This window comes from Schistocerca serialis, chromosome 9 (assembly GCF_023864345.2).
Source record: "Schistocerca serialis cubense isolate TAMUIC-IGC-003099 chromosome 9, iqSchSeri2.2, whole genome shotgun sequence".
In the NCBI taxonomy this organism is placed as follows: Eukaryota; Metazoa; Arthropoda; class Insecta; order Orthoptera; family Acrididae; genus Schistocerca; species Schistocerca serialis.
In genome coordinates, this window is record NC_064646.1 from 281,388,193 (window position 1) to 281,413,900 (window position 25,708).

A 25,708-nucleotide genomic window follows, 5' to 3' on the forward strand; every position below is an offset into this window, starting at 1 on the left:
GTTCTTAGGGCTCTCATTTCAGATGTTTGAATCTTGTTTCTCTGTCATTTGATGAGGGTCTAGTTCTCAGTGTCGAGGGTAAGTACATAAATTTTCATAGTTCCACAAAACTCGCTTTTTAATTTCTTTCCTCATTTATTTTTTAAAGTTCTGTTTACAGTATCATACTGATACAAGAATTTTACGATTTTTATGTGCATCTTTCTCTTATAGATAATTAATTTAATGTCCAACATATTTAAAACGTTTTACTTTTTCATTATCTTTCTACTTTCCAAAATTGACAATTTTTAATCTTGTGTGTTCGACTCTTCCAAATGCCGTTACTTTTGTTTTCTCAGTACAGAATTATATATTATAATATTGGCACAGTAATTTCAGCATACGGATAGTGGTTTCCAGTTTATGCTCATCGACACATATAATTACTTGGTCATCAATCAATAAATGCTATGTGGGATTCATCATCACACTTCGTTCTTTTCTATTTCAGTTGTTTTATTATGAACAGGTTTTCGATTCAAAGGCTGGACTTTCTAAAATCATACTGATTCTCTGAAAGAAATTCTTCATTTTTTAATATATTTTACTCTTCTCCAGATCGTTCTGGTGATATATCGCTTCTACTTCTGTCATATGATGGCAGAATACAGGTACAGTCTGGCTTCGCAAACAAGGGACATAAATTGGCGGGATTGGCCCTACAGTTACCAGTATAAATTTTCAAACTGTGTGTGGCGTCTCTCCTTTTTATCGATCTTGTCGTTTTTCCCTGCCTTTTTGTTATGTCAGAATTTTTGACATTATGTCTCCCTGAGTTCATTTTGTTACCTTCAGCTCTTTATTAACGCAAGTATATGTAAAGCACGTTTATTTTTGAGATGAAAGCAGATGATATGATACCAAAGAGTCCCAGTATTTGTCGCCAAGTTTTAGAGTTATATGTTCCAGGATGGGTTATCGAGAAGTGAGTCCAGAACTTGAGGCGATAGCAGTGAAGGAGCTGAATGAGGACCCCAAGAGGAGAGACCAGGACATCCAGCACATCAAGGACTGGCTGAGCAAGCAGCCGCACCTCAGGGCACGCGACGGTGAGTGACGTCACACAGCGGCCAGACTGGCTGCGGCACGGAGGACAAAGCACGTCTGTAGGTGTCTCCATTACAGGCACGTTGAACAGCCTACAGTTAATCACACGACACTGGCCAATGTTCCCCATTTGGACCATTCTACCCAAGTTGTTGGTTGTAGATCAAATTTAGAGCATTCTGCCCTGTTTGTTGGTTGTAGAGCATGTTCGTTGTTCTACACTGAGATAACAAAATTCATCGGATACCTCCCAATATCGTGTCGAATCTACTTTTGCCTGAGTAGTCCAGCAACACGAGGTGGCATGGACTCAACAGTTCGTTGGAAGTTCCCTTCAGGTTACTGAGCCATGCTGCGTCTATTGGCGTTCTTAATTGTAGAAATGTTGCCACTGCACAACTCTGTGCACGAACTGACCTCTCCATTCAGTCCCATAAATGTTCAATGGGATTCATGGTGGGCGATCTGGGTGGCCGAACCATTCGTACGAACTGCCCAGAATGTTTTTCAAACCAGTCGAAATCAACTGTGGCCTGGGACATGACGCATTTGTTTTGGAACATAAAGTCCGTGAATGGCTGCAAATGGTCAAGCAGCCGAACACAGCCATTTGTAGTCACGGGTCGGTTTAGTTGTACCAGAGGACCAAGTCCATTCCATATAAACACAGCCCACACCATTATGGAGGCACCACCAGCTTGTACAGTGCTTGTTGACAATTTGGGTCCATGGGTTCGTAGTGTCTGCACCACACTTTAACCCCACCATCAGCTCTTAGCAACTGAAATCCTCTCTGGAACTGGAAGACATATCAAACTGAAATTTGAATCACATATTTTGATACTCGCAACCTCTCTCGTCCAAACCTATTAGGTACTTCCCGTTGGTCTACAAATACCGAAATTTGACGAGAAGTAAGGTTTCACTGTACACGTAAAGGAAAAAATTCACAAATTTTGAATTTGTAATTATATCACAAGGAAAAAAAAATTGCCATTTGTTATCCGACAGTCCGTCAGTCCGTCCGTCTGTTAAGTCCTTTTTTCTCAGGAACGGTTGGCGTATAAAGTTGAAATTTATGTCGCATACTTAGATCTACTGTCACTTGGCGCTGTAATGAATGGAAGCTTCTAAGTCCATACAACCAAAACATAGGTTATTTATGTCACATATTGTGATACTCTCAAACTCACTCATCAAAACCTATAGGGTACTTCGCCTTTATCTAGAATCTTGAAATTTGGCAGGAAGAAACGTTTCTCAGTGCAAGCAAACGGAAAAAATTAATAATTGTTAAGCTGTAATTATATCATACGAAAAGAACATTTATTTTGTCATCTGTTGGCTGACTTCAGACTTAAAGGTAAAACATTCTCAGAAGTCTTAGAACCCCTGGGACCGTTGTCTTGCCAGTATCAATGTCGATAACAGGTGAAAACCGAGGAGATCCTCGATTCACGGAATGGATGAACTGTCTGTGTACACAATTATTTTGTACGAAACTCTCAGTGCGTGAGTTGGTTTGGTCAAATACATTTTCAACCAGTTTCCTTCACTGTCACTAACTTCAGAAAACTTATTCTTTTTTTTTTAAAAAAAAAAAACTCTCTACAACTTAATGTTTTGGGCAGATGTCAAAGTGCACCTAGTCTACCCACAGGTAGAAAGAAAAAAAAACAGAGTGCATGATGGCCTACTAGATCTGCAGACATTAGGCAGTCGTGCACGTTTGAAACCTACTCTCTCGGCGTGAGACACGTCTTACGTACAGTTCTCCATCCCATGTCATTTTCTCTCCAAGGCGTATACAAGGATTGAAAAATGTTTTCCGGAGAGTAGAGGACAGCAAACATGGGTATTTACAGGCAGGTTCATAGAGTGCTGCCCCACTAGCGGCATGCGGCATTGCTTTAGTGTTTGTACCATTAATCCACGTTGACTGTATTGCATATATGAGCTTTTAAACTCCTAATATAAATCCTTGCATCACTTAAGTAGATAGTTCGATGCAGAATTTTTCTACCGACTAATATTACTGACTAACGTAGCTGACGCTGCGTCGCTTGCATAGACTGTACGAACTGCAGAGATTTTTTTGTTTTTACTTAATCGAATTTCTGTGTTGTTCACAAACTGCAGCCCATTCTAAGCTTTTCAAGTTAATTTAGACCATATAAGCATGGTGTCGTTTGAGTGTACTGAATGAAAAGCAATTCTCGTAACAGTAGTCCAAAGTTTTTGTTAATCAAGCTTTTTGCGTTCTTGTGGAGATATTTCCACAGCAACTTTCATCTCCTAAGAAATATTTCTTTATACCTAACCCAGAAGCGAAATACCAATTTTCATAAATTTAGCTTTAACTTTTTTTTTAATTTAGCGAAATATTTTCTTAAAAATTTTCATCCAGTATTGCACGCCCATAGAGCTTGGATTTCCAGAAACATTGAAACACGCATTTTTTTATTGTTTCTATCCGAGAAGTTACATACCAATTGTCATAGATGTTGCCTTAAAAATCCTTTAGTTCTTTAGCAATTACTTACTTTCAAAAAAACTTTCACCCACTATTTTACCCCTTTAGTGGCTGAATTTCCAAAATGCAGGAACACTTGTTTTTTTCTGACTCAGAAACCAAACAGCAATTTTCGTAGTTCTAGCTTCAAACTTCCTTTAATAGCGGCATAATTTCAAAAATTCTTTCATCCCCTATTTCAACCCCTTAGGAGCGGAATTTCGGACAGTCCCTTCTGGAACCATGCCTACAGTATAAGATTCATACCCTCTCCAAACTTCAGGTTTTTATTCCTCGTGGCTTGATCTGAACAACGATGAGTCAGTGAACCATCCTCACCCTATTTCTTCCTCTTACGGGTTGAATTTCCAAAACCCTCTGACTTACGTATCTTTTATTTCTAACATAGAAGCTGAATACAAGTTTTCATAGATTTATCTGCAAAAATACTTGCACAATGAAACATTTCTAGAAAAACTTTCATCCCATGTTTCAAGCCCATAGGGGATGAATTACAGAAACAATGAAACATGTATTTTTTACTTCTAATTTGAAACCAAATTTAACTTTTCATAGATTCATCTTTAAAAATGCTTTAATAATGAAACATCCTCATACAAAAAACTTATCTCATATTTCAGTCTCGTAGGGGTAAAATTTCCGAAAACACTGAAACACCTATTTTTCTTTTATTTGCTACCAGGAAGTCAAATGCGAATGTTCATTAAAAGCTTTCACCCACTATTTAACCCTCATAGGGTCAAACTTCCAGAAACGCTGAAACATGCATTCCTTTATTTCTGACCGAGAAACCAAATACCAGTTTTCGAAGGGCTAGCTTCAAAACCATTCTCATCGAAACTTTTTCAGAAAGACTCTTCATCCCCTATTTCATCGCCTTACGGCTGGAATTTTGAAAAATCCCTTCTTAAATGACTCATAAGATCCACACCATCTCCAAATTTCAAGTTTCTGTCCTTAGCGGATTCGGCTGGGCGATGTTGAGTCAGTCAGGCAGAACGTAGCCTCTTATATATCGAGATATCCTGGAGTGTCTATCAATCTCAGCTCATTATAAGTAAAATACACAGATCAGAACTTTTGTCTCATAACATTCTCGCAACTCTCGTGTTTCCTACTGTTTTGTTAGTGTACAAAGTATTGGCGTTCGTAACAGGGCTTTTCTTTTCCAGATGACCAGTGGATTTTGACGTTCCTGCGTGGCTGCAAGTTCTCTTTGGAGAAGACGAAGCAGAAGCTGGATATGTTCTACACGCTGCGGTCCGCCCTTCCAGATATATTCATCAACCGGGATCCATTTTCACCAAAAGCCCAGAAATATCTCTCTTCAGGGTAAGCATCATTGACTACTTTTTTGTGCCCTGTTGTCACGTATTCTATTTTACCGCTGTAGTAAATGCACTACATTTAGTAAATTCTAATAGAAAAAAGGTTCATTCTACCCCGTATGCCCATACCCAACATTGCAAAAATAAATAATCCGTTTAGTGAAAACATCGATGCATAAAGTAAGTGGTTAATCTGCGTAATGTGACAAGAATCGTATGAAACTGCTAGACAAACAAATTGTCTTCGCTAGCTTCTGCGGGCGAATCTCTGACGTGAAACGAGAGCTTAAACTGTGAAATATTTTCGCAGCCGAGTGAGATGGCGCATTGATTAACACACTTGACTTTGACAACACTGGTTCAGGCACCCACCGAGAACGCTATATTTAGGTGCTTCTTTAAAAATGATACGGCCTATTTACTTCTGAGCCTTCTGCAATCGTAGCTTAGATTACGTGTCTAATGACCCCATCGCCAACGGGACGTTAAACTCTCATTTTCCTCCCTTTTTTTCCTTCCTTCCTTTATGTTGACTGTGTAGTGTCTAAGAAATCTATCCTGGCTGGAAGTAAAGCAAGTACGATACTGATTATGAAGCTACACCAAAAACGACTTAATAACGTGCTAACGATATAAGTGCAGTGAATTATCGCGGCAGTTAAGTTGCTAAACGAATGACAATGGAAAACTGCTGACGACCTTGACGAAAACATAGCCAAAATAAGAATATGGTTAGTCAAGAAGCCTAAAAAAACTCATCTCATTTGGTTCTGAATGGGTGAGCTGTAACCACAGCAGTAGTCAGTCAGAAGAAAACCGAAAATAGCCTACGGTCAATGTACGTAAACGGCAGATGAAGCTGCCATATAAGTGGTGAAGTACTTTTGACAAGCCTGAATATACCGGGTGTTTATAATTAAACTTTCAGTATTTAACACGTTATAACAAAGAAACCATTTACCGTACGAAGACCAAACGTGGTATCATTAATGTCAAGGACGTGGGGAAGAGATATAATGCATAAGCAATTCAACTGAAACATGAAACACTTTTAACGAGATCCTACGGTATATCATACCGTTACTTATCGGTACCATTACTGCTACAAAAGGAGCTCAATATGGCGCCCATCAGCGTGCAGAAGAGTCTCAAAGCGCAGGACTCTATTCTGCACAGCAGAACGAAGCATGTCCGTAGGTATGTTGGCTACCTCTCTTGATAAGCTACGCTTCAGATCAGCACATGTGTGACTGCTCCCCTGGTAAACTCTGTTCTTCAAGTAGCCCCACAACCAGAAATCACAGTGAGTGAGATCATGTGATCGTGCCAGCCAAGCATTTGGAAACGATGGGCTGATAATTGGATCGTTTCCAAATGTACTTCGGAGAAGCAGGTGAACTTCACGAGCGATGTGCGGTGGGGCCCCATCTTAGATGAAAACTCTTCAGTTCAATGGGTCTGGGAACTGTAGGGCGGGCATGACATGCTGGCATATCACAGAACCGCTGGCCAGTTCTACTGTGCGTCTTTGGTCCTCGAGCGCCAAACTGTTCAAAAGAGAATGGCCAATAATGGAAGTTGCCGCGAGGCCACACCATACGGTGACAAGTTCACCATATAGAGGAATTTCATGCACTGTGACTGTAGGTGAAGATCCCCACAGTCGGCCATTCTGTGTGTTCACCTCACCCTTCGGAGAAAAATGAGCTTTCTCTGTCCATAGGATGGTCCAGGGCCAGCCCTCGTCAACTACAGTCTTTGCGAGGAAGTGGAGAGCGAAGTCAACACGTTGTTGTGAGTCCTGTGGTGCAAGCTGCTGTATGACATAGACCTTGTACGTATACCATTTGAGAATGGTTCGAAGCACCTTCGGTACTGAGAACCACTGGACGTTCAACTATTGCGACACATCACGCTCACTGCCTGACGATCGGGAATTGAGCGCGGCATTGGCTGCCATTGCAACAACGATTTCATCAACCACCTGTGGTGCAACCGTTCGTTGGCTTCTTCCGGGAGCGACGCCCAGTTCTCTAGTTGATTCGAACTCCTCCATGATGCTCCGCACAGCAGATGGAGAAAGAGGACCCTTCCAAAATCCTTTTAGTCGGCGATATTCCCGAAGCTGAGCTGCAGCATTACTTTTGTTTTGATAATAAAGTTTCACCGATAACACCCTGCTCCTTTTGACCAGGCTCATGTTGACACGCCAGCAAGTGCACTGCGACTAGTCAGGTGTCTGAGACTATGAACCACGATGACTGATCACGGCACCTGGTGGTCATAGTTAGAACAGTACGGTGGCGTATGGAAGTCATGCACCCCATTTTCTGGACATTAATGCTGCCACGTTTGTTGCTCGTGTTAAGTAGGGAAACTTTAATTATAACTACCAGGTACTTCAAGCTCATGCAAACTGGTTAGTACACAGACAGCAGAAGGAATGAAGCTGATTCGAATGGAGTCAGCTTAGGTAAAGGCACTTCAGCGTTGTTGAGGATAATCGTCGGCGCCCCTCTATACGAACAACCAGTCAAATATCTAACAGAGGCACTTGCATGTTTATACTTGTTTTATTACCAGAATGGAGTCGGCATAGAACATGCAAAACTAAATCCCTATTTTAACCACAAATCCATAGTCGTGATAGGTGATCGAAAACTTTTGACTGGTAGTGTAACTAGGTGTTCTGTTATCCACAATAAGTAATGACTGAAGATGGTCAAATACTCAAAACGAGAAATACAGTTAAAATATAGATCAAAATATAAGTTGTTTCATGTAGCGGTCACTGTAAAGTATCCTTCAGATACAACATAGAAACTGCAGCGACGGGTTCCTAACTGAAAATGGAGGAAAAAAAGTCCTCTGAAAGGGCGTCGGGAAATGGACGGTGTTCGTGCAACGACAACAAATCGTCCCGAAACACAGTACAGTGCTGCATCGCATCCACGTCACAAAAGATGTTCAGAGCGGCTTTCATGGGATTGCAGGTGATGCAGATAGTAGCGGTTGTCATGCAGTATACACGTAAATATACTTTGTGTTACATCATGTTTGTGGCCCACTTGCTTGGAGTTTGTACTAACGTTATATGAAGATGGTATCTATTCTTTCGGACATGTCCGAAGGGGGAAATGTGTGCCCCAACCGGGACTAGAACCCAGGATATCCTGCTTACATGACAGACGCTCTATCCATCTGAACCACCGAGGGCACAGAGGATAGTGTGACTGCAGGGATTTATCCCTTGCACGCTCCCTGTGAGACCCACATTCCCAACTTAATGTCCACACACTACATTCGTAGTGCCCCTGCCCATTACACTCATTACTCGCGGCAGACAATCTTACCGAGTCCCGTAAGAGTTCGGAGAATGCGTGTGCATCAGCACATGTCCGAAAGAACAGATACCATCTTGATACAGTTAAGGCTAACCGGCCATTGACCTTCTTGTGTACAGATGCACATGCATTGCCCGAACTCTTACGGGACTCGGTAAGATTGTCTGCCGCGAGTAATGAGTGTAATGGGCAGGGGCACTACGAATGTAGTGTGCGGACTTTAAGTTGGGAATGTGGGTCTCACGGGGAGCGCGCAAGGGATAAATCCCTACAGTCGCACTATTCTCTGTGCCCTCGGTGGCTCAGATGGATAGAGCGTCCGCCATGTAAGCAGGAGACTCCGGATTCGACATTTTCAACTGTCCCCGTTGATATATATAAACGCCTGTCGACAGCTTAGGGTCTTCATTTAATTATCATTTCATTGTACTAATTTTCGTCTCAATGCCCTGCAAATCCGGTCATCCAAACCTGAAGTATACACAAGCTGCCGCCTCCCTGCACGTTCGTCTGTCTGAACGAACCCATGATAAGACATTATTGTGAGATGTGGTTGGTGTCTATGACGGTAGTTGTTTTGGTACAGCCGTGTTGCCCCTCGGCCGTTTCCATCTGCTTGGCCGTGCACAAACACAATCTCAGCTTGTCCTCAACATGAACACCGGACCATTCTACTCCGTACAGTACACTGCGTCAATCACACAGACTTCCATACACGAGGAACACACGCTATGTGGCAATATCAATTATTATTCGTCAGTGCCATCTACAGTGGCAACGATCCATTTCCGGGCATATGTTCATAAGACCTTTTTTCCTCAATTTCAAGTCAAGAATCCGTCCCTGCAATTTGTCGATTTTATTCATGTTCACCCTGTGTAGTTACTTAGTGTTGTAGCATAGTCCGCACATCACTCTTCATTAAAAGTAATACAAAAGGCATTCGAAGCACTGGTATAAGTATTCTTATCCTGAGAGCCGAAGAAAAGCCAATGCAGGTCGCAGCACTGTGACTGGATGCTTTTTGACCACACAGGAACTTCGGACGAAAAAATTAGTAACCATCAACGAGACCTCACGTTCTTCCCGTAAAACGGCTACTAAAGCCTTGATAGGCAGTTATTGGCATCTTGGAAGACGAGAATGACCCTAGCGTACTCATCAGGAAGATGTGGAAGATAGTTCAAAACTTGGTCACCGAGAATGTTACGAATACACATCTTTGTTCACGTTTACTTCACGGTAATCTGGATGAGTGGATCCAAGTCATGGTACTACAATCACTCCAAAACGCTTGACACAATCAACTCCACCCTGAACTACACCCTAAACACACTATGTTTTGAACATCTCATTGGACCGTCGGTGACCTCGACGCCTTGTATCACTTGACAAGATGCAAAATCTCGATTCGTTGGACCACACAACACTCTTTCAGTCAGCTACAGTCCAATTTTGTATGCTGTTAGGCCCATTGAAGATATGTAGCTCTACATGCCGCTGTGACGAATGGCGTCTTGGGAAGTGCCTGACGCCAGATATCTGTTGCATTAAGTTCCCTTCGCAGTGTTCGCTCGAAGACTGGTTGAGATGTATCTGCGTTCGCTGACAGTTACTGAGAAAGCATGATACTTGTCTCCGAGCGCTTATGATATTTTTTATGTCCGTTGTTGTTACACTGAATCACTTGGCTGCGAAGGATAAATTCGTTTTAGTCTACGTCAAACATCTACACCTAAATCTGCACTCTGCAAACCACTGCGATGTGCATGGCAAAGCGTACGTCCCACTGTTCCCGTTATTAGGGCTTTGTCCCGTTGCATTCACGTATGAAATGCGGAAAAAACGATTGTTTAAATTCCTGTACGCATGCAGTAATTATTTTAATCGTATCCTCTCGATATCTATGGGAGCGGTATGCAGGAGGTTGTAGTATATTCCTAGAGTCATCATATAAAGCCAATTCTTGAAACTTTGGTATTAGAATTTCTCGGAATAGTTTCCATTTATCTCCAAGAGTCTGTCAGTTCAGTTCTCTTAACATTTCAGTGACACTTTCCAGTGGTTCAAACAAATCTGTCACCATTCCTGCTGCCCTTCTCTGTATACGTTCGATATCCCCTGCGAGGCCTGTGTAGTACGGGACCCACACAACTGAACAGTATTCTAGGACGAATCGCATGAGTGACCTTAGGCAGTCTCCTTTGTAGACTGTTGCATTTCCCTACATTTCGGCCAATAAACGGAACACTGCTACCTGCCCTACACACGACTGAGCCTATGTGATCGTTAAATTTCACGTCCCTACTAAGTGTTACACCCAGGTATTTGTATGAGTTTACAGATTATAACTGTGACTCACTGACATTGTATTCATAGTATATTAAGTTTTTCCATCTTTTGAAGTGCACAATTTTACATTTTTGAACATTTAAAGCAAGATACCAATCATTCCACCACTTTGAAATCTTATCAATGTCTTCTTGAATGTTTGTACAGTGTCATTCAGACAATACGTCGTTGTAGATAACTGTTCAGCTAGAAAAAGTCTGACATTGCTATTAACGTTGCTCGCAAGATCATTAACATACAACAGCAACAGAAAGAAACCCAAAACACTTCCTTGGGATACACCAGAAGTTACTTCTACATTTATCGACGACTCTCCATCCAAGATAACATACTGCTCTTACCTACCAATAAATTTTCAGGCCAGTTACATGTTTCGTCTGGTATCCCACTTGACTGGCAACTGGAATAGAATAATAATTAGATCCTTCTTCCGATCTCCCAATTCACATGATACAATTGCTGAAAGCTTCAAAGAAAACTTGAGTTTGATTTCAAACACGTACCCGACTCATACGATTATAGTTGGTGGTGACTTTAATTTACCCTCGATATGTTGGCGAAAATACATGTTTAATTCCAGAGGTACCCATAAAACATCATCCGAAATTGTGCTAAACACATTCTCTGAAAATTATTTCGAGCAGTTAGTTCGTGAGACCACGCGAATAGTAAACGGTTGTGAAAACACGCTTTACCTCTTAGCAAAAAATAATCCTGAGCTAAAAACGAGTATGAAAACGGATACAGGGATTAGTGAACACAGGGTTGTCGTAGCGAACTGAATATTTTAATTCCCAAATCCTCAAAAAATAAACGAAAAATGATGTGTCGACAGAAGTGCCGACACAGTGCGGTTTGAGGAAGCCGATATGCACGCGTTAACCCACGCAGGCTAGAGATAGGTCTGAAACAGGATACGTAATGAATGCTATAAAGAAAAGTACGTAGCTGCTGGAATACTTAACTTTAATCCATCATTTGTATACAGCGTTCTTGATGATACAAGTGAGACTCTGTAGATACATGCAATGTTACTAATGGCGCCTTGCTAGGTCGTAGCCATTGACTTAGCTGAAGGCTATTCTATCTTCTCTGCAAATGAGCGAGGCTTCGTAAGTGTTGCATCGCTAGCTAAGTCGTCCGTACAACTGGGGCGAGTGCTAGTCAGTCTCTCTAGACCTGCCGTGTGGTGGCGCTCGGTCTGCTATCACTGAAAGTGGCGACACGGGGGTCCGACATGTACTAATGGACCGCGGCCGATTTAAAGCTACCACCTAGCAAGTGTGGTGTCTGGCGGTGACACCACAAAAAATATACCTATTCAAAAAAGCAGATAAAAGTTCACTTGACGCCTTCCTGACAGGCAACCTCTCCTTCCAGATTAACCACGTAAGTGTAGACCAGATGTGGCTTGAATTCAAAGAAATAGTATCGGCAGCAATTGATTTATACCAAATGAATTAACAAACGACGGAGCTGATCCTCTTTGGTACACAAAACGGGTCAGAACACTGTCGCAGAAACGACGAAGAAAACACGCCAAATTTAAACGGACGCAAAATCTTCAACATTGGCAATCTTTTGCAGAAACTCAAAATTTAAAGCGGAATTCAGTACGAGGTGCTTACAATTGTTTACAAAACGAATCTTTGCCTCGAAACCTGGCTGAAAATCCAAAGACATTCTTTTCGTATGTGAAGTATGCTAGCGGCAAGACAGAATCAATGCGCAATGCCTTCTCTGTGCGATGGCAATGGAGATACTATGGAAGACAGTGCTGTCAGACCAGAGTTGTATTGTATTGTATGTTGACCGGGGACCTAGAACCAATGGAGAGGCTCCGTCCCTGCCTTAGCCGCAGTGGTCCACAACCCCACGACTGCTACCGCAGTCCACTTCACCCCTCCGCTGCCCCACACCGAACCACTCTTTCAGGGTTATTGTGCGGTCTGGACCCCGGTGGACTTCCCCCCACCTAGGGAACGTCTCACACCAGACGAGTGCAAGCCCTATGTCTGCGTGGTAGAGTAATGGTGGTGTACGCGTACGTGGAGAACTTCTTTTCACAACAATCGTCAATATAGTGTAGCTGAGCCGGAATCAGGGGAACCAGCCCGCATTCGCCAAGGCAGATGGAAAACCGCCTAAAAACCTTCCACAGACTGGCCGACTCACCAGACATCGACACAAGTCCGCCAGGCAGATTCGTGCTGGGGACCAGGCGCTCCTTCCCACTCTGGAAAAAGCTGAGTTGCTACACACAGGCTTCCGAAATTCCTTCATCAAAGAAGACGAAGTAAATTTTCCAGAATTCGAATCAAGAGCTGCCAACATGAGTAACGTAGAAGCATATATCCTTGGAGTAGTGAAACAACTCAAATCACTTAACAAAAGCAAGTCTTCCGGTCCAGATTGTATGCCAGTGAGACTCCTTTCAGAGTATGCTGACAGAATGTACAACAGTTCGCTCGACGGAAGATCCGTACCCAAAGGCAGGGATGTTACACAGGTCAGACGAATATTCAAGAAAGGTAGTAGGACTAATCCACTAAATTACAGGCCAATATCGTCGATATGCAGCAGGATTTTGGAAGATATATTGTGTTCGAACATCTAAGCAAAAGGTCTATTGACACACAGTCAACACCGATTTAGAAAACCTCGTTCTTGTGAAAAACAACTAGCTCTTTACTCGCATGAAATGTTGACTGTTATTGATAAGGGATTTAAAATTGATTTCGTATTTCTGGATTTCCCGAAGGCTTTTGACACTGTACCACACAAGCAGCTTGTAGGAAAACTGCGTGCTTATGGAATCTCGTCTCAGTTATGTGACTGGATTCGGGATTTCCTGTCAGAGTGGTCACAATTCGTATTATTCGTAATTGACGGAAAGTCATCGAGTAAAACAGAAGTAATTTCTGGCGTTCCCCAAGATAGTGTTATAGGCCCTTTGCTGTTCCTTATCTATGTAAACGATTTGGAAGACAATCTGAGTAGCCGTCTTAGGTTGTTTGCAGATGACGCTGTTGTTTATCGCCTAGTAGAGTCATCAGAAGATCAAAGCAAATTGCAAAACGATTTAGAAAAAAATATTTGTATGATACGAAAATTGGCAATTGACCCTAAATAACCAAAAGTGTGAGGTCATCCAGGTGAGTGCTAAAAGAAAACCGCTAAACTTCGGTTACACGATAAATCAGTCAAATCTAAAGGGCGGAAATTCGGCTAAATAGGCTAAATAGGAATTAGAATTACGAAGAACTTAAATTGGAATTAACACATAGAAAATGTTGTGGGGAAGGCTATCCAAAGACTGCGTTTTATTGGCAGGACACTTAAATGTAACAGACCTACTAAGGAGTCTGCCCGAGCTTGTCCGTCCTCTTTTCGAATACTGCTGCGTTGTGTGGGATTGTTACTAGATAATATTGACTGAGTACATCGAAAAAGTTCAAAGAAGGGCAGCATGTTTTGTATTATCGCGAAATATGGGAGAGACTGTCACTGAAATGATGTAGGATTTGGAGTGGACAACATTAAAACAAAGGTGTTTTTGGTTGCGGCGCAATTTTCTCACGAAGTTTCGATCAGCAACTTTCTCCTCCGAGTGCGAAAATATTTTGTTGACGCCGAGTTAAATATGGAGAAACCATCATAATAACAAAATAAGGGATTCAGAGCTCGCACTGAAAGATATAGGTGTTCGTTTTTTCCACACTCTATACGAGATTGGAATAATGGAGAAATGTGAAGGTGGTTCGATGAACCTTCTGCCAGGCACTTGAATGTGATTTTCGAAGTATCCATGTAGATGTAGATGACCTTACTTTTGATAACAAGCGCAGGTGTTGCACCGAGTCAAATGTTTTTTTTTTTTTTTTTTTTTTTTTGGGGGGGGGGGGGGTATCCAGAGATACTGCGTTTACCTGACTGGCTTGAACATTGGCTTTCAGGATGTCATGTGAGAATAGTGCGAGTAGGTATTCACACGTTCATTATTTCCGAAATCCATGCTACTTCGCTCGCATGGAGGAGGGCGTTCCTTTCCTGATACCCCATTGAGCTTGAGCTCAGAATACGTTCTAAGACAATACAACATATGGATGTCAACGATATTGGCCTGTGTTAACAGATCGTCAAGACGGTCACTTGATTCACGGTGTAGTCGTGGGCACGTCCAAATACGAAAGCTTCTTTCTACCATTCTGTCACGTCTCTACGTCAGCCCACTTTACTGCGTCGTATCCAGATATACAAACCACTTACACCGCTTCACTGTCAAGGCTTACGTCAGCGATGGTGTGTCACGTGAGCGTATGGTACCAGTCCAGCACCATTGACAGCGCTCCAAAGTGACCAGTATACTTGAAACGTCCCCTTTCAACAATTATACATGACTGTGCTTAAACTGACACACAATATTTTGTTAGCGCAACGCAATCTGACTTTCAAAATTCCCTACAAAAGAATGGCCCTGACTAACATTAAACTATACCTTTCACAAATCACTTACCTCACAAAAATCTTCGCTGCTCAAGCTACTGCAATACAGCGAGCGCCACTACTGCCAGCTAAATAAAAGATTCAAACTATGGAAGGCACTAACTACTGATAGGGATAGTTAGCAAATGAAAGATATTAATAGAGAACAAACAATGTATTTACCTTGATATCATCATATATAAATATAGCAGTTCATGACAAATTTCAAAACTCCGCCATCTCTCTCCCTACATCCACCACTGCTGGCGGCTCACCTCCAACTGCCCAACGCTACGCGCTGTTAACAGCCAGCTGCCGCTGCCCAACACTACAATGGCAGACAACAATGCAAACTAGACACAGACTGCACACAGCACAGCCAGTGATTTTCATACAGAGGTGGCGTTACCAATAAAAAAACCTAAACAGCCTACTTACATAGCCCCCATGCTCCCCACAAAAAATTTTACAAATTGTGTTGGACAGTGGCCAATACAGATTTGAAGAAATTTTTCATAATTACAATAACAAACATAACAAATGCACACACTTATTGATACAATGTTGGTCAAAAGCAAAAATTTTCTCGCAGTCCATAAAGATAGTCCTGATCGTTGAATTGCAGTGTTTTTTTTCAAAGTCTGAGCAGTAAAAGAAAATGCACACAGAAGTAGTGGATTTCCATGCAGTCTTGAAGAAGTAGTGCTGTCCTTCCAACGGAAAGACAGTGCTGACTCTTGACATGCATACAGGTAATGGGCCACAACAGAGCAAACCCACAGCAGAGTCAGTCGAAGTTTTGAAGAATATTGGTGGGTAGGTCATCACAGAGCAGACCCACTGGAGTCCTGGTAGAGAATGTGGTATTCGTGGGCCACCAGAGGTGCAGACCCACTGTAGTCCTTGTAGAAATAATGGTATCGGTGGGTCATCATAGATGCAGACCCACTGTAGTCCTTGTAGAGATGGCCAGCAGCCCTCTGTTGCGATTGTGCAGGTGCACAATCACCATTGAACAGTCTTGCGGATAATATAGCAAGTCCATAACCACCACTTGTGCATTCACAAAGTTTTTGGAATTGTCCTTAGAACCAGCAATGCTGTTATCCAGTCCCTTGCTGAATTAGTAACACACGTGCAAACACCAACAGTCCCAACTTCTCACATATTGTCCATATACTATGACCAGCAGAAACGTGTGCAGTGAAATGTAACTTACATGTTAATAATATCATGAACTGGTGACAATTACAATTTTATAACATAAGAATACAATAACAAAGGTACAAAATACATCATTAAAAACATAACTATACAGATAACATTTGTAGTACAGGCTTTACAAAAGAATCGAACTAACATATACATCAGTGGAATTATGACATGAGTACATACATAAAAGATCACAATAACTTTTGAAACATCAACTTCACACATGAGCATTAAACAGAACGGAATTAATAATGTCTAACATCTTTATAAAGTAAATAACATATTATTAATGCCAATTATATTCGAGGATAACAGTATTCCTCATCATAGTTCATGTAGCTGAGTATGAGAAAAATTCTACAACATAAGTCTTATGAGGTAAACATATAAAGACAGGAAGAACATATATACACAAGGGTACCCAAACACATAGTGGGATAACACAAAAGGAAAGGACAGGGTTTGTTGTACTGCAGTATTTTGCAAACAAAACTTTCTTTACTTCTTGGAGATCTCCCTTCATTCATCATTATTCCCAAAAAGTCCTATCTATACCTGCTTTCTGTATTCTATTCATATTTCTTTCAATATAATTATTTCTCAGTGTACAATACTCATTTTGGCCCAAATCTTTTTCATATTGTCCATAGTCAGTTTCTTATATAGTCTACCTCCTCTTAAGCTAACTTAACTCTACTGAGCTCAGATGCTAAACTAAGGGACGAGGCAATGCAGCAGCACATAACAAATTAACACAAACAGCAATGCAAAAAAATGGAAAATTGCAAAGCAAGCTACAGTAAATCTAAATCAACAGAAAAAATGCAAAATTACAACTAATATGAGCCAATGTGCAGCAACAAGAAAAGCTTAACAGAGTAATACAAAGTTAAATTTAGCAGCACTATGCCTGGCAAACAGCAGTAACTTATACCTAAACATGACATAGCTCAAGCAGAAAAAATAGTACACTAAAGATAACAATGCAGATAAGGGAAATGTATAATCACATCTTAATGTCTAAGTAATTAAAGTGGTGCACCACAAGAAGTTATTCTACCAAAAAGTTACCAATTACTTGAAAAGAAAATTATGAATGCAGTTCCTGTGAAGGTAAATGTCATTTTGTGCGCCCTCATTTTTTTAAAAAAATTATTTTTTACTCGATCTGTAGACAGAAAATATTTATATTAGTACATCTATAAAATTTTATTTTAACCAATGCTGCAGTGCAGCTAGAAACTAGATATCAAATGAAATAAGCAACTATGTACAAAGCAAAGCATAAGAACATCGTTCAATAGTCATGTGGCATTTCATAAGTAGTAAAAAAATCTCTCATCTAGAAAGACAGTAGTCATAGTCAGGTGTGTAGACAAACTATTTCTTGTCATTTCATTAGGCATTTCAGTAAATATCAGAAAGTACGATATGTTTCCAAGTAATCAGCGTGTCGGATTTGCGATGCTTTCTCTAAAGGAATGACAATGGCCAGGATAATGGCCTCCCTTTTTTTTTCCTGTGCTCTGAAAAGCACACCCTAATGGCTTGTTCTCCAGGTGTTTGACACAGCTGCGTGCCCACAACGCATTACGTGCAGGTGGTCACTTAACCTTCTTACGGAAATATTTACGACACCAGTTTCCGCTACAGTGACAGTCTCACATAAAAATATTTCACAGGTCAAGAATTAGCGTTGTAAATCTGTAGAAACAAAATCCTATAAATATAAGTGTCCAAAAAGTTTTCGTCGGCATTGTGATACATTCACACATGATTCACACATGTACACACATTTCATAATTCTAAAGTATGATTCTTGGTTTCCAACATCCTTTTCCATAAGTCAGAGTCCCTAATCACTATTCATTACTCCTTACCTTATTACACATATATATATATTCGTCGACACGTCAATCTTGCGACAGCACTTCAATATTTCATCATAATAAATACATAGCATAACCAAATTCCTCATATAGCATCAGCTTATTGATCATAAACATACCTCAACAGCATAATACACATCGTCGTCGTAAAAATAACATCATAACACCTCAGTCAAATCTCAAAATCGTCGTAGCTTCCTGCAATAATGTCAAAACCTAAAAAAATTCTCTGCTCATGTCAAAAGTGTCATCTGCCTCAAACGTACTTTAAAAATCATGATCCCATACCAAATACATCATTCAAAGCTCTCATAGTATCACAATGGGTCCAAAAAAATATGAACAGTTCACACAGTACAGACAAAATACAATTTCATAAGTGTGAAGTAATCCAACTCTGTAATTGCGTAAACATCTGTCACTGACGTAGTAAAAAAAGTTTATCTCTCAGTTAAATGATGAGATGGCTGTGTAATTTGTGTGTTAGAGAAATATGGTACCGATGTGTAAAGTTGTATAAGCAAATACCATATTAGCGAGGGTTCCTTGTGGTTGCCACACACATGGTACACAAAGTAGGAGTATACCCCCCTGAGGATTAATGTAATTATACCCTCAGGTGTTACAGATTACAGCAATGGAATGAAATGTATCACTGAAAACTTTCTTTGTAATTCAAAAATCTTTAAAAATAAATGTTTTAAGTACAACATTAATCACTGAAATGCGTGTCCTGCAGCGCTAAATGTGCATCTTGTTGTAAGATAATCTCTGTGGAAGTGTCGTAGTTATCGTCCTCCAAAAGCTAAGTTCTGCAGAAGCCAATGTACTTACCTCATGATAAACAAAAGTGAAATGCTTTGCGTATAGATATCTTAGTTATTACGCTTATTGCCGTGATGAGGAAAGTACTGTGCTGTAACGTATTATCGTGCTACGGAAAAGGCAGTCTCATTGTAGCTATACCACAAAAGCAACTACTAAAACATGTTTTACTTTCCAGAATAATTCAGAAAAACTGTGCAGATATAAAACAGATATAGCGCACAAGAAACATTGTAAATTGTCTCTCATTAGTAGCGTCGTGATAAAAGCGTGTAGCTGTCACATAAACTAACCACTGTGTCGTCTGGTATCTCACAGAAAGTACATTAAACCCAGAATGTATTTTCAAGTAAACCAAAATGTTGCATTAAAATCTCATTAGCAGTACCAGATATAATGTTATTTTTCTCGGAGCCAGCCGGCGCACGTGGGTGCCTGCGGCGCGAGTCATTGTCTGTCTCTTTGTTGGCGCGCGTCGTTATTGGGATTTGGAGACCTAACTTCTACAAATTCACCGTGACGAGAGGGCCCTGCTCTGTTTGAATCCCGCCAGTTCTGATGCAATTCAGGTCTGTCGTTACGATCACATCGTCTGTCGTCATGTCGGTAGTTCCTGTAGTTTCTTTCTTGTCGGTTAAGTGGTGGAGAATTTCTCCCTGAATCGTAACTGCGCGCTGGACCGTTGCGTCTAAAGTTATTCTGTCTCCCTTGATAATAATTATTTTGGTTCCCAAATTGTCTGTTTCTCTGATTGTCTCTGTGATAGTCACTACCGCGGAGAGGTGATCTTTCCCAGTAATTATTACTACTCTGCCAACGGTTGTAATACGGGTGGTGTCTGTTTCGGTCACGATTTGTGTTGTGAGAATAGCCTTGTCGCGTCCAGTTATTATTTCTTTCATCGCGGAATTGCGACTGATGTGATCTGTAATTGTTGTGCTCCTGCGTTCCGTGATTGTCAGTGTCACTTTCCAGTTCTTGTAACAGTCCCTGAAAAGCTTCAATGTCGTCTTTGCAACGTCCTGCCAAAATAATATGTCGTAAATGTTCAGGTAATTTGATTAAGCAAATGCGGATGAGTTCTGAGGGGCTGTATGGGTTTGACAGGTACTGATTCTTGTGCAACATGTCTTCAAAATATTTTACAAGACTGGAGAATTCAGATTGTTCGAAATGTTTCATCATTATGATACCATGTTTTACTCGGTCTTGTGTGGCTTGAGACCAATATGCTGAGAGGAAGGCATGGTAAAACTCTCCTTCACTGTGGCAATCGTGAATTACCGATCGCATTCTTACAGCTGGTTCATTCTCCAAGTAGCCACACATAAATTCTAATCTGTGTTCTGACGACCAGTTGGGAGGAAAACAATGCGAGAATTGATGGAGCCATGCTTGTGGATGAATGTCGTTGCCAGAATTCTTAAATGTTTTGAATTTACGTGTAGTAATGAACAGCTTATAGTCAAAATCATCATGTCGGCGAGTCGCATATCGGTCATTGTTAGGTCGTGTCGGCCGTTCCATCTCAAAATTCGGTGCACATTGCCAATTTCTTTCATAACTTCCGAAATGCCCTGTGTTATTATTTTGTGGCTGTTCCGTATTTCTGTGTCCCTCTTCCCGTATTGGGGCGCGAGTATCCTCTGAAATACGTAATTCTTGTATTACCTGTGTCAGCTGATCTTGTACTTCCCGGATTTCTCTTTGGTGTTGTGTATTGATTTGATTTTGATTCTGTTTGAATTTTCTAATTTATTCATACTCTTCTGTGTCAGTGAAGGCTACAGGTCTTGTGTCTTTCAGATCATCATCTACCTTTGTAGATAAGTTAGTGACCTGATCCGAAAGTTCGGCTACTTTCTCCGATAGTGTACTTATTTCTTCAGTGTGTTTTTCTGAACCAAGTTTCAGAGTATCTACTGTGTCCTTAAAGTTTTCCTGAGTTTTTGCAAGTTGCGTAACCGAATCGGTAGATGCCACTGAGTCAATTTTAGCCCACAAGGTCTCATGATTTTCATGAACAATGGTTTGCAGTTCTTTTATGGCTGCTTCGTGATTCTGTAATGCATTTTCATGCCGCGAAAAAATAGGTTGAAAATGCTCACAAATTTGTGTTTTTACGTCATTACAGACTTTTTGACATTTCGATTCAATGTTATGTAACTCAGTGGTTAAATCTTCACGTGTTTGTTCAAGTGTGGTGTCTAACTTTTGAAGATTTTGTTCCATTGTGTCTAACTGTTGCTGTGTTTGTCTCTGGTGTTGTTCCATTGTGTCTAACTTTTTAAGATTTTGTTCCACTGTGTCTAACTTTTTAAGATTTTGTCCCATTTGTTTCTGATTTTGTTCAAGTGTTGTGTCTAACTTTTGTAGCTTTTGTCCCATTTGTTGCATTAACTGTAATAACAATGCACTGGTGTCGGAAACATGTTCCTCAGTGCTTTTCGGCAGTGAATTTGCACCGGCAACATTGACATTTTGACAAGCACAAAATGTGTCTTGACTTATTTGAGAAAACGGTGAGGACCCAAAACCTAAATCTGCAGTATTTGCAAGATTGTGTCCTGTCATTCCCGATTCCTGAGGCGAGCTGTTGCCGACCGATCGATCGATAATGCTTCCCTGTTCACTATTTGTTTCACTGTCTGCGCCATTGTTTGCCGCCCGCTCCATTTCCCTATGCACTATTACCAAATTACTACTTTGAACATTAGTAAATTCATTACTCGGCGGCGCTGATAAGCTACGCTCGTCGTCACTATTATTTCTCAGTTTAGTTTGGAGCCTAGTGTTACGTTTTTCACACGCCATAATTGTCACAATATTTCACACGATAACACAGAAAAGCACAACTTGAAGAGCAAAATAAAATAACATATCAATGGAAATAATGTCTACTTAATTGCCAGCGCAGCTGCGAAATACTTGGTGCAAATCTACATGCATGCCACAACTGTTTTACTGTACAACAATGAAAAACTACAACTACAAAGGAAATTCTCTCTATGATTACGTGCTATCAATAAACAATAGCTACACCAATTACACAAACTACAAGAAAAAAATCAGAAGATTCCAGTGAGGTATCCTGGCAGGGTCGCCATATGAAACGTCCCCTTTCAACAATTATACATGACTGTCCTTAAACTGACACACAATATTTTGTTAGCGCAACGCAATCTGACTTTCAAAATTCCCTACAAAAGAATGGCCCTGACTAACATTAAACTATACCTTTCACAAATCACTTACCTCACAAAAATCTTCGCTGCTCAAGCTACTGCAATACAGCGAGCGCCACTACTGCCAGCTAAATAAAAGATTCAAACTATGGAAGGCACTAACTACTGATAGGGATAGTTAGCAAATGAAAGATATTAATAGAGAACAAACAATGTATTTACCTTGATATCATCATATATAAATATAGCAGTTCATGACAAATTTCAAAACTCCGCCATCTCTCTCCCTACATCCACCACTGCTGGCGGCTCACCTCCAACTGCCCAACGCTACGCGCTGTTAACAGCCAGCTGCCGCTGCCCAACACTACAATGGCAGACAACAATGCAAACTAGACACAGACTGCACACAGCACAGCCAGTGATTTTCATACAGAGGTGGCGTTACCAATAAAAAAACCTAAACAGCCTACTTACATACTCTTCTAACGGGAAATTAACATTTTGTCCAGTGTGTTTAGATAGTGGTACAGGTAGTCGCAACGTAGATCCCATTGGTTGTTTAGATTAGCTTTAATTACTATAGGACATTCTATTTCTGTGCAAGTTCTTATCACTCTTGAGTCTCGCTCTAGTGTGGTGCGTTCCCATTGGCAGGGTAGTAGTGGAGCTGCCTCGGAGATCGCCAGAGGGCCGCCGCGTCATCATCTGGCGGCCCCGCCTCCTGGCCCCTGGATCGCTGTCAGCGGAGGACGTCAGCAGGGTGAACTTCATGAACGCCGATGCGACGCTGCACGAGGACGACGCGACCGTCATATGCGGGGAGGTCACCATTCAGGATTTTCAAGGAACGACCATGGCCCATTTCGCCTCCTGGACACCTTGGCAGATGAAGCGTATCACCACCTGCTTCCAGGTACTTTTCACACTTTTGCCAATCTAGGACATAATACGAAAATACCAAACAAGTTGATTGTAAGCTTGTTGCCTCTCATACAGTCTGTTATTAGGTGCCTGGTTTCTTCGGGATTCACGCTGCTGGTCTGTCACACTGTAACACCAGCAATAACAGTAAAAGGCGAAATTTTGCATCTTGTGTGTATCCTTTATAGTAGGAATAGTAGGAAGAACACATAATACAGCATATGGAACAGCATGAGGTCCTGTCTTTCTTTTTTTTTAGTCTTCTGACTACTTCTTTCATTTGCCGTTTGCCGGACGCATTCCAATCTCTGTCTTTCTCTACAGTTTTTACCCCCTAATGCTCCCTCCAGTACCATGGAAGTTATTTCCTGATGTCTCAACAGATGTCTTGTCACCCTGCCCCTCTTTTTGACAGTGTTCTCCATATGTTCCTTTCCGATTCTGCGCAGAACCACTTCATCATTCCTTACCTCATGAGTCCACCAAACTTTCAACCTTCTTCTGTAGCAGCACATTTCAAATGTTTCGATTATCTTCTGTTCCTGTTTTCTCCCAGTCCATGTTTCACTACCGGCCAATGTTGTACTCCAATTTTCTCAGGAATTTCTTCGTCAAATTAAGGCCTACGTTCAGTGCATTTCTATTGGCTTAGAATACCCTTTTGCCGGTGCTAGCCTGCTTTTTATGTCCTCTTGCTCATTACGTCACGTGTTATTTTGCTGCCTAGTAGCAGAACTCCTTAACTTCATATAGTTCGTCATCACCAATTCTGATGTTAAGTTTCTCGGTATTCTCATTTACGCTATTCTCATTTATGTAAATCTCATTGCTTTCGTCTTTCTTCGATTTACTCTCCATTACTACTCTGTTCTCATTAGACTTATCACTCCATTGAACAGAGCCTGTAATTCTTATTTACTTATCGCCGATATCCCTTCACCCTGAATTTTAATCCCACTCTTAACCTTTCTTTTATTTGCGTGATTGCCTCTTCGACGTATAGACAGAATAGCAGGAGCGAAAACTACATCCCTGTCTTACGTCACTTTTAATCCAGCACTTCGTTCCTGATCTTCCTGCCTTATCGTTTCTTGATTTTTCTTCAGTCTTGCTTCCACTATCAACCACAACGTCAGAACAGCCTCTTTGGCGCCTGTACCTTGCCTAAAGGTAGACTGATGGTCATCTAACTGATTCTCAACTTTCTTTTCAATTTTTCTATGCATTGATTTTGTCATCAACTTGGATGATGCATGAGTTGTTAAGCTGATTGTGCGATAATTCTCGCACTTGTCGCCTCTTGAAATCTCCCGAATTGCATGGGTAATGTCTTTCCGCAAGCTGCACTTATCTTTAAGCTTATCTCTTGGTTTCAAGAACAAGTGCAATTTCAAGCCTCTAGTGCTTATGGTACCTACAGTGTAAGAGATTAATCAATTTAAAGCACGAAGTATGCCAATTTGAAGCTCAGTTTCAGTCTTCACGTAACGAAGGGTGGACAAAATAAACCGAGCCCAAAACATTTTCATAGACCTAAAGACAGGCAACCCAACTTACATCATCCACACCTGGGGCAGATGATGTAAATTAGGTTGCCTTTCTTAAGGTGCATGAAATATTTTATGGGCCAGTTTTACCTTGCCCACTTCGCAGTACAGCAAATTAGACTGAAGTGGTACTTCAGACTCTTTATATTCTTTTCTTTTTTGTTCTTTTCTTTACAGGATGGTTACCCGCTGAGAGCCAAAGGACTCCACATGATCAATGTTCCATCGGGCTTCGAGAAACTCTTCTCATTATTTGAACAATTTTTCAAGGAGAAGATACGTAAAAGGGTATGTATATAGGAAGTCATTCCATTTACTCCTCAATGACAACAATAGTACATGAAAAACACAAACACACATGTTTTGCTCCTCAGCTTCCATTTCAGAAGTAACAGGCCAGAACTCTATGTACAGCCTGATAAAAACAGACATGTAGTTGTATTTTAATATATCGACCTTCCTCCGTACATTAGTAACATGCAGGGCACGCCCGAACGCCACCGAAAGGATATTTTTCGGGGACAATTTTTTGAATAGTTCAGTATAAGAGACCTTCGTTCTCTAGTGGTTAGTTACAGAGGAACTGCATTTCGTTTTATTTTTTATGTCATTTCATGACTATGTTAGCTGTAAAGTACTATGGAGGAAAATTAGTTCTCAAGTGAACTCTGAAAATATAGACTACAGTATATGATAAATATTTATTGTCGTAAAATCTTTAGGGAAAAAGAAAACAACTAAAATCGGGAGCAGTTGTAGATAGTAAACCTACTGTAATCAAAAGTAGGTGAAAGATTTTAATTCAGACTAAAATATCAGATATTGGAGTTACAGTTACTGGAATATTCATAAACACAAAGATTTTTCACAGCTAGTCAAAGGAAGGTGTATAGAATTCTACTTAATATCCACGATGAATCTTTTATCCTGCAGTAAAGTTTGTGCGGTTGTAAAAGCTTCGTCTTCATTACATACATCAGCTGTATCCTCAATTG

The 25,708-nt window shown here is 40.9% G+C and overlaps 1 protein-coding gene across 1 annotated transcript in view; it reads left to right on the top strand.

Annotated features, from left to right (window-relative positions):
- The first annotated feature begins 952 nt into the window (after positions 1-952).
- Positions 953-25,708, top strand: part of LOC126419549 (alpha-tocopherol transfer protein-like) — a 35,987-nt gene continuing 11,231 nt past the window's right edge. Inside the window, exons 1-4 of the mRNA XM_050086739.1 lie at positions 953-1,091; positions 4,795-4,954; positions 22,900-23,158; positions 24,891-25,001. Of these exons, the coding sequence (XP_049942696.1) occupies positions 953-1,091; positions 4,795-4,954; positions 22,900-23,158; positions 24,891-25,001 (669 nt within the window). The remainder of the gene's footprint in view (positions 1,092-4,794; positions 4,955-22,899; positions 23,159-24,890; positions 25,002-25,708) is intronic.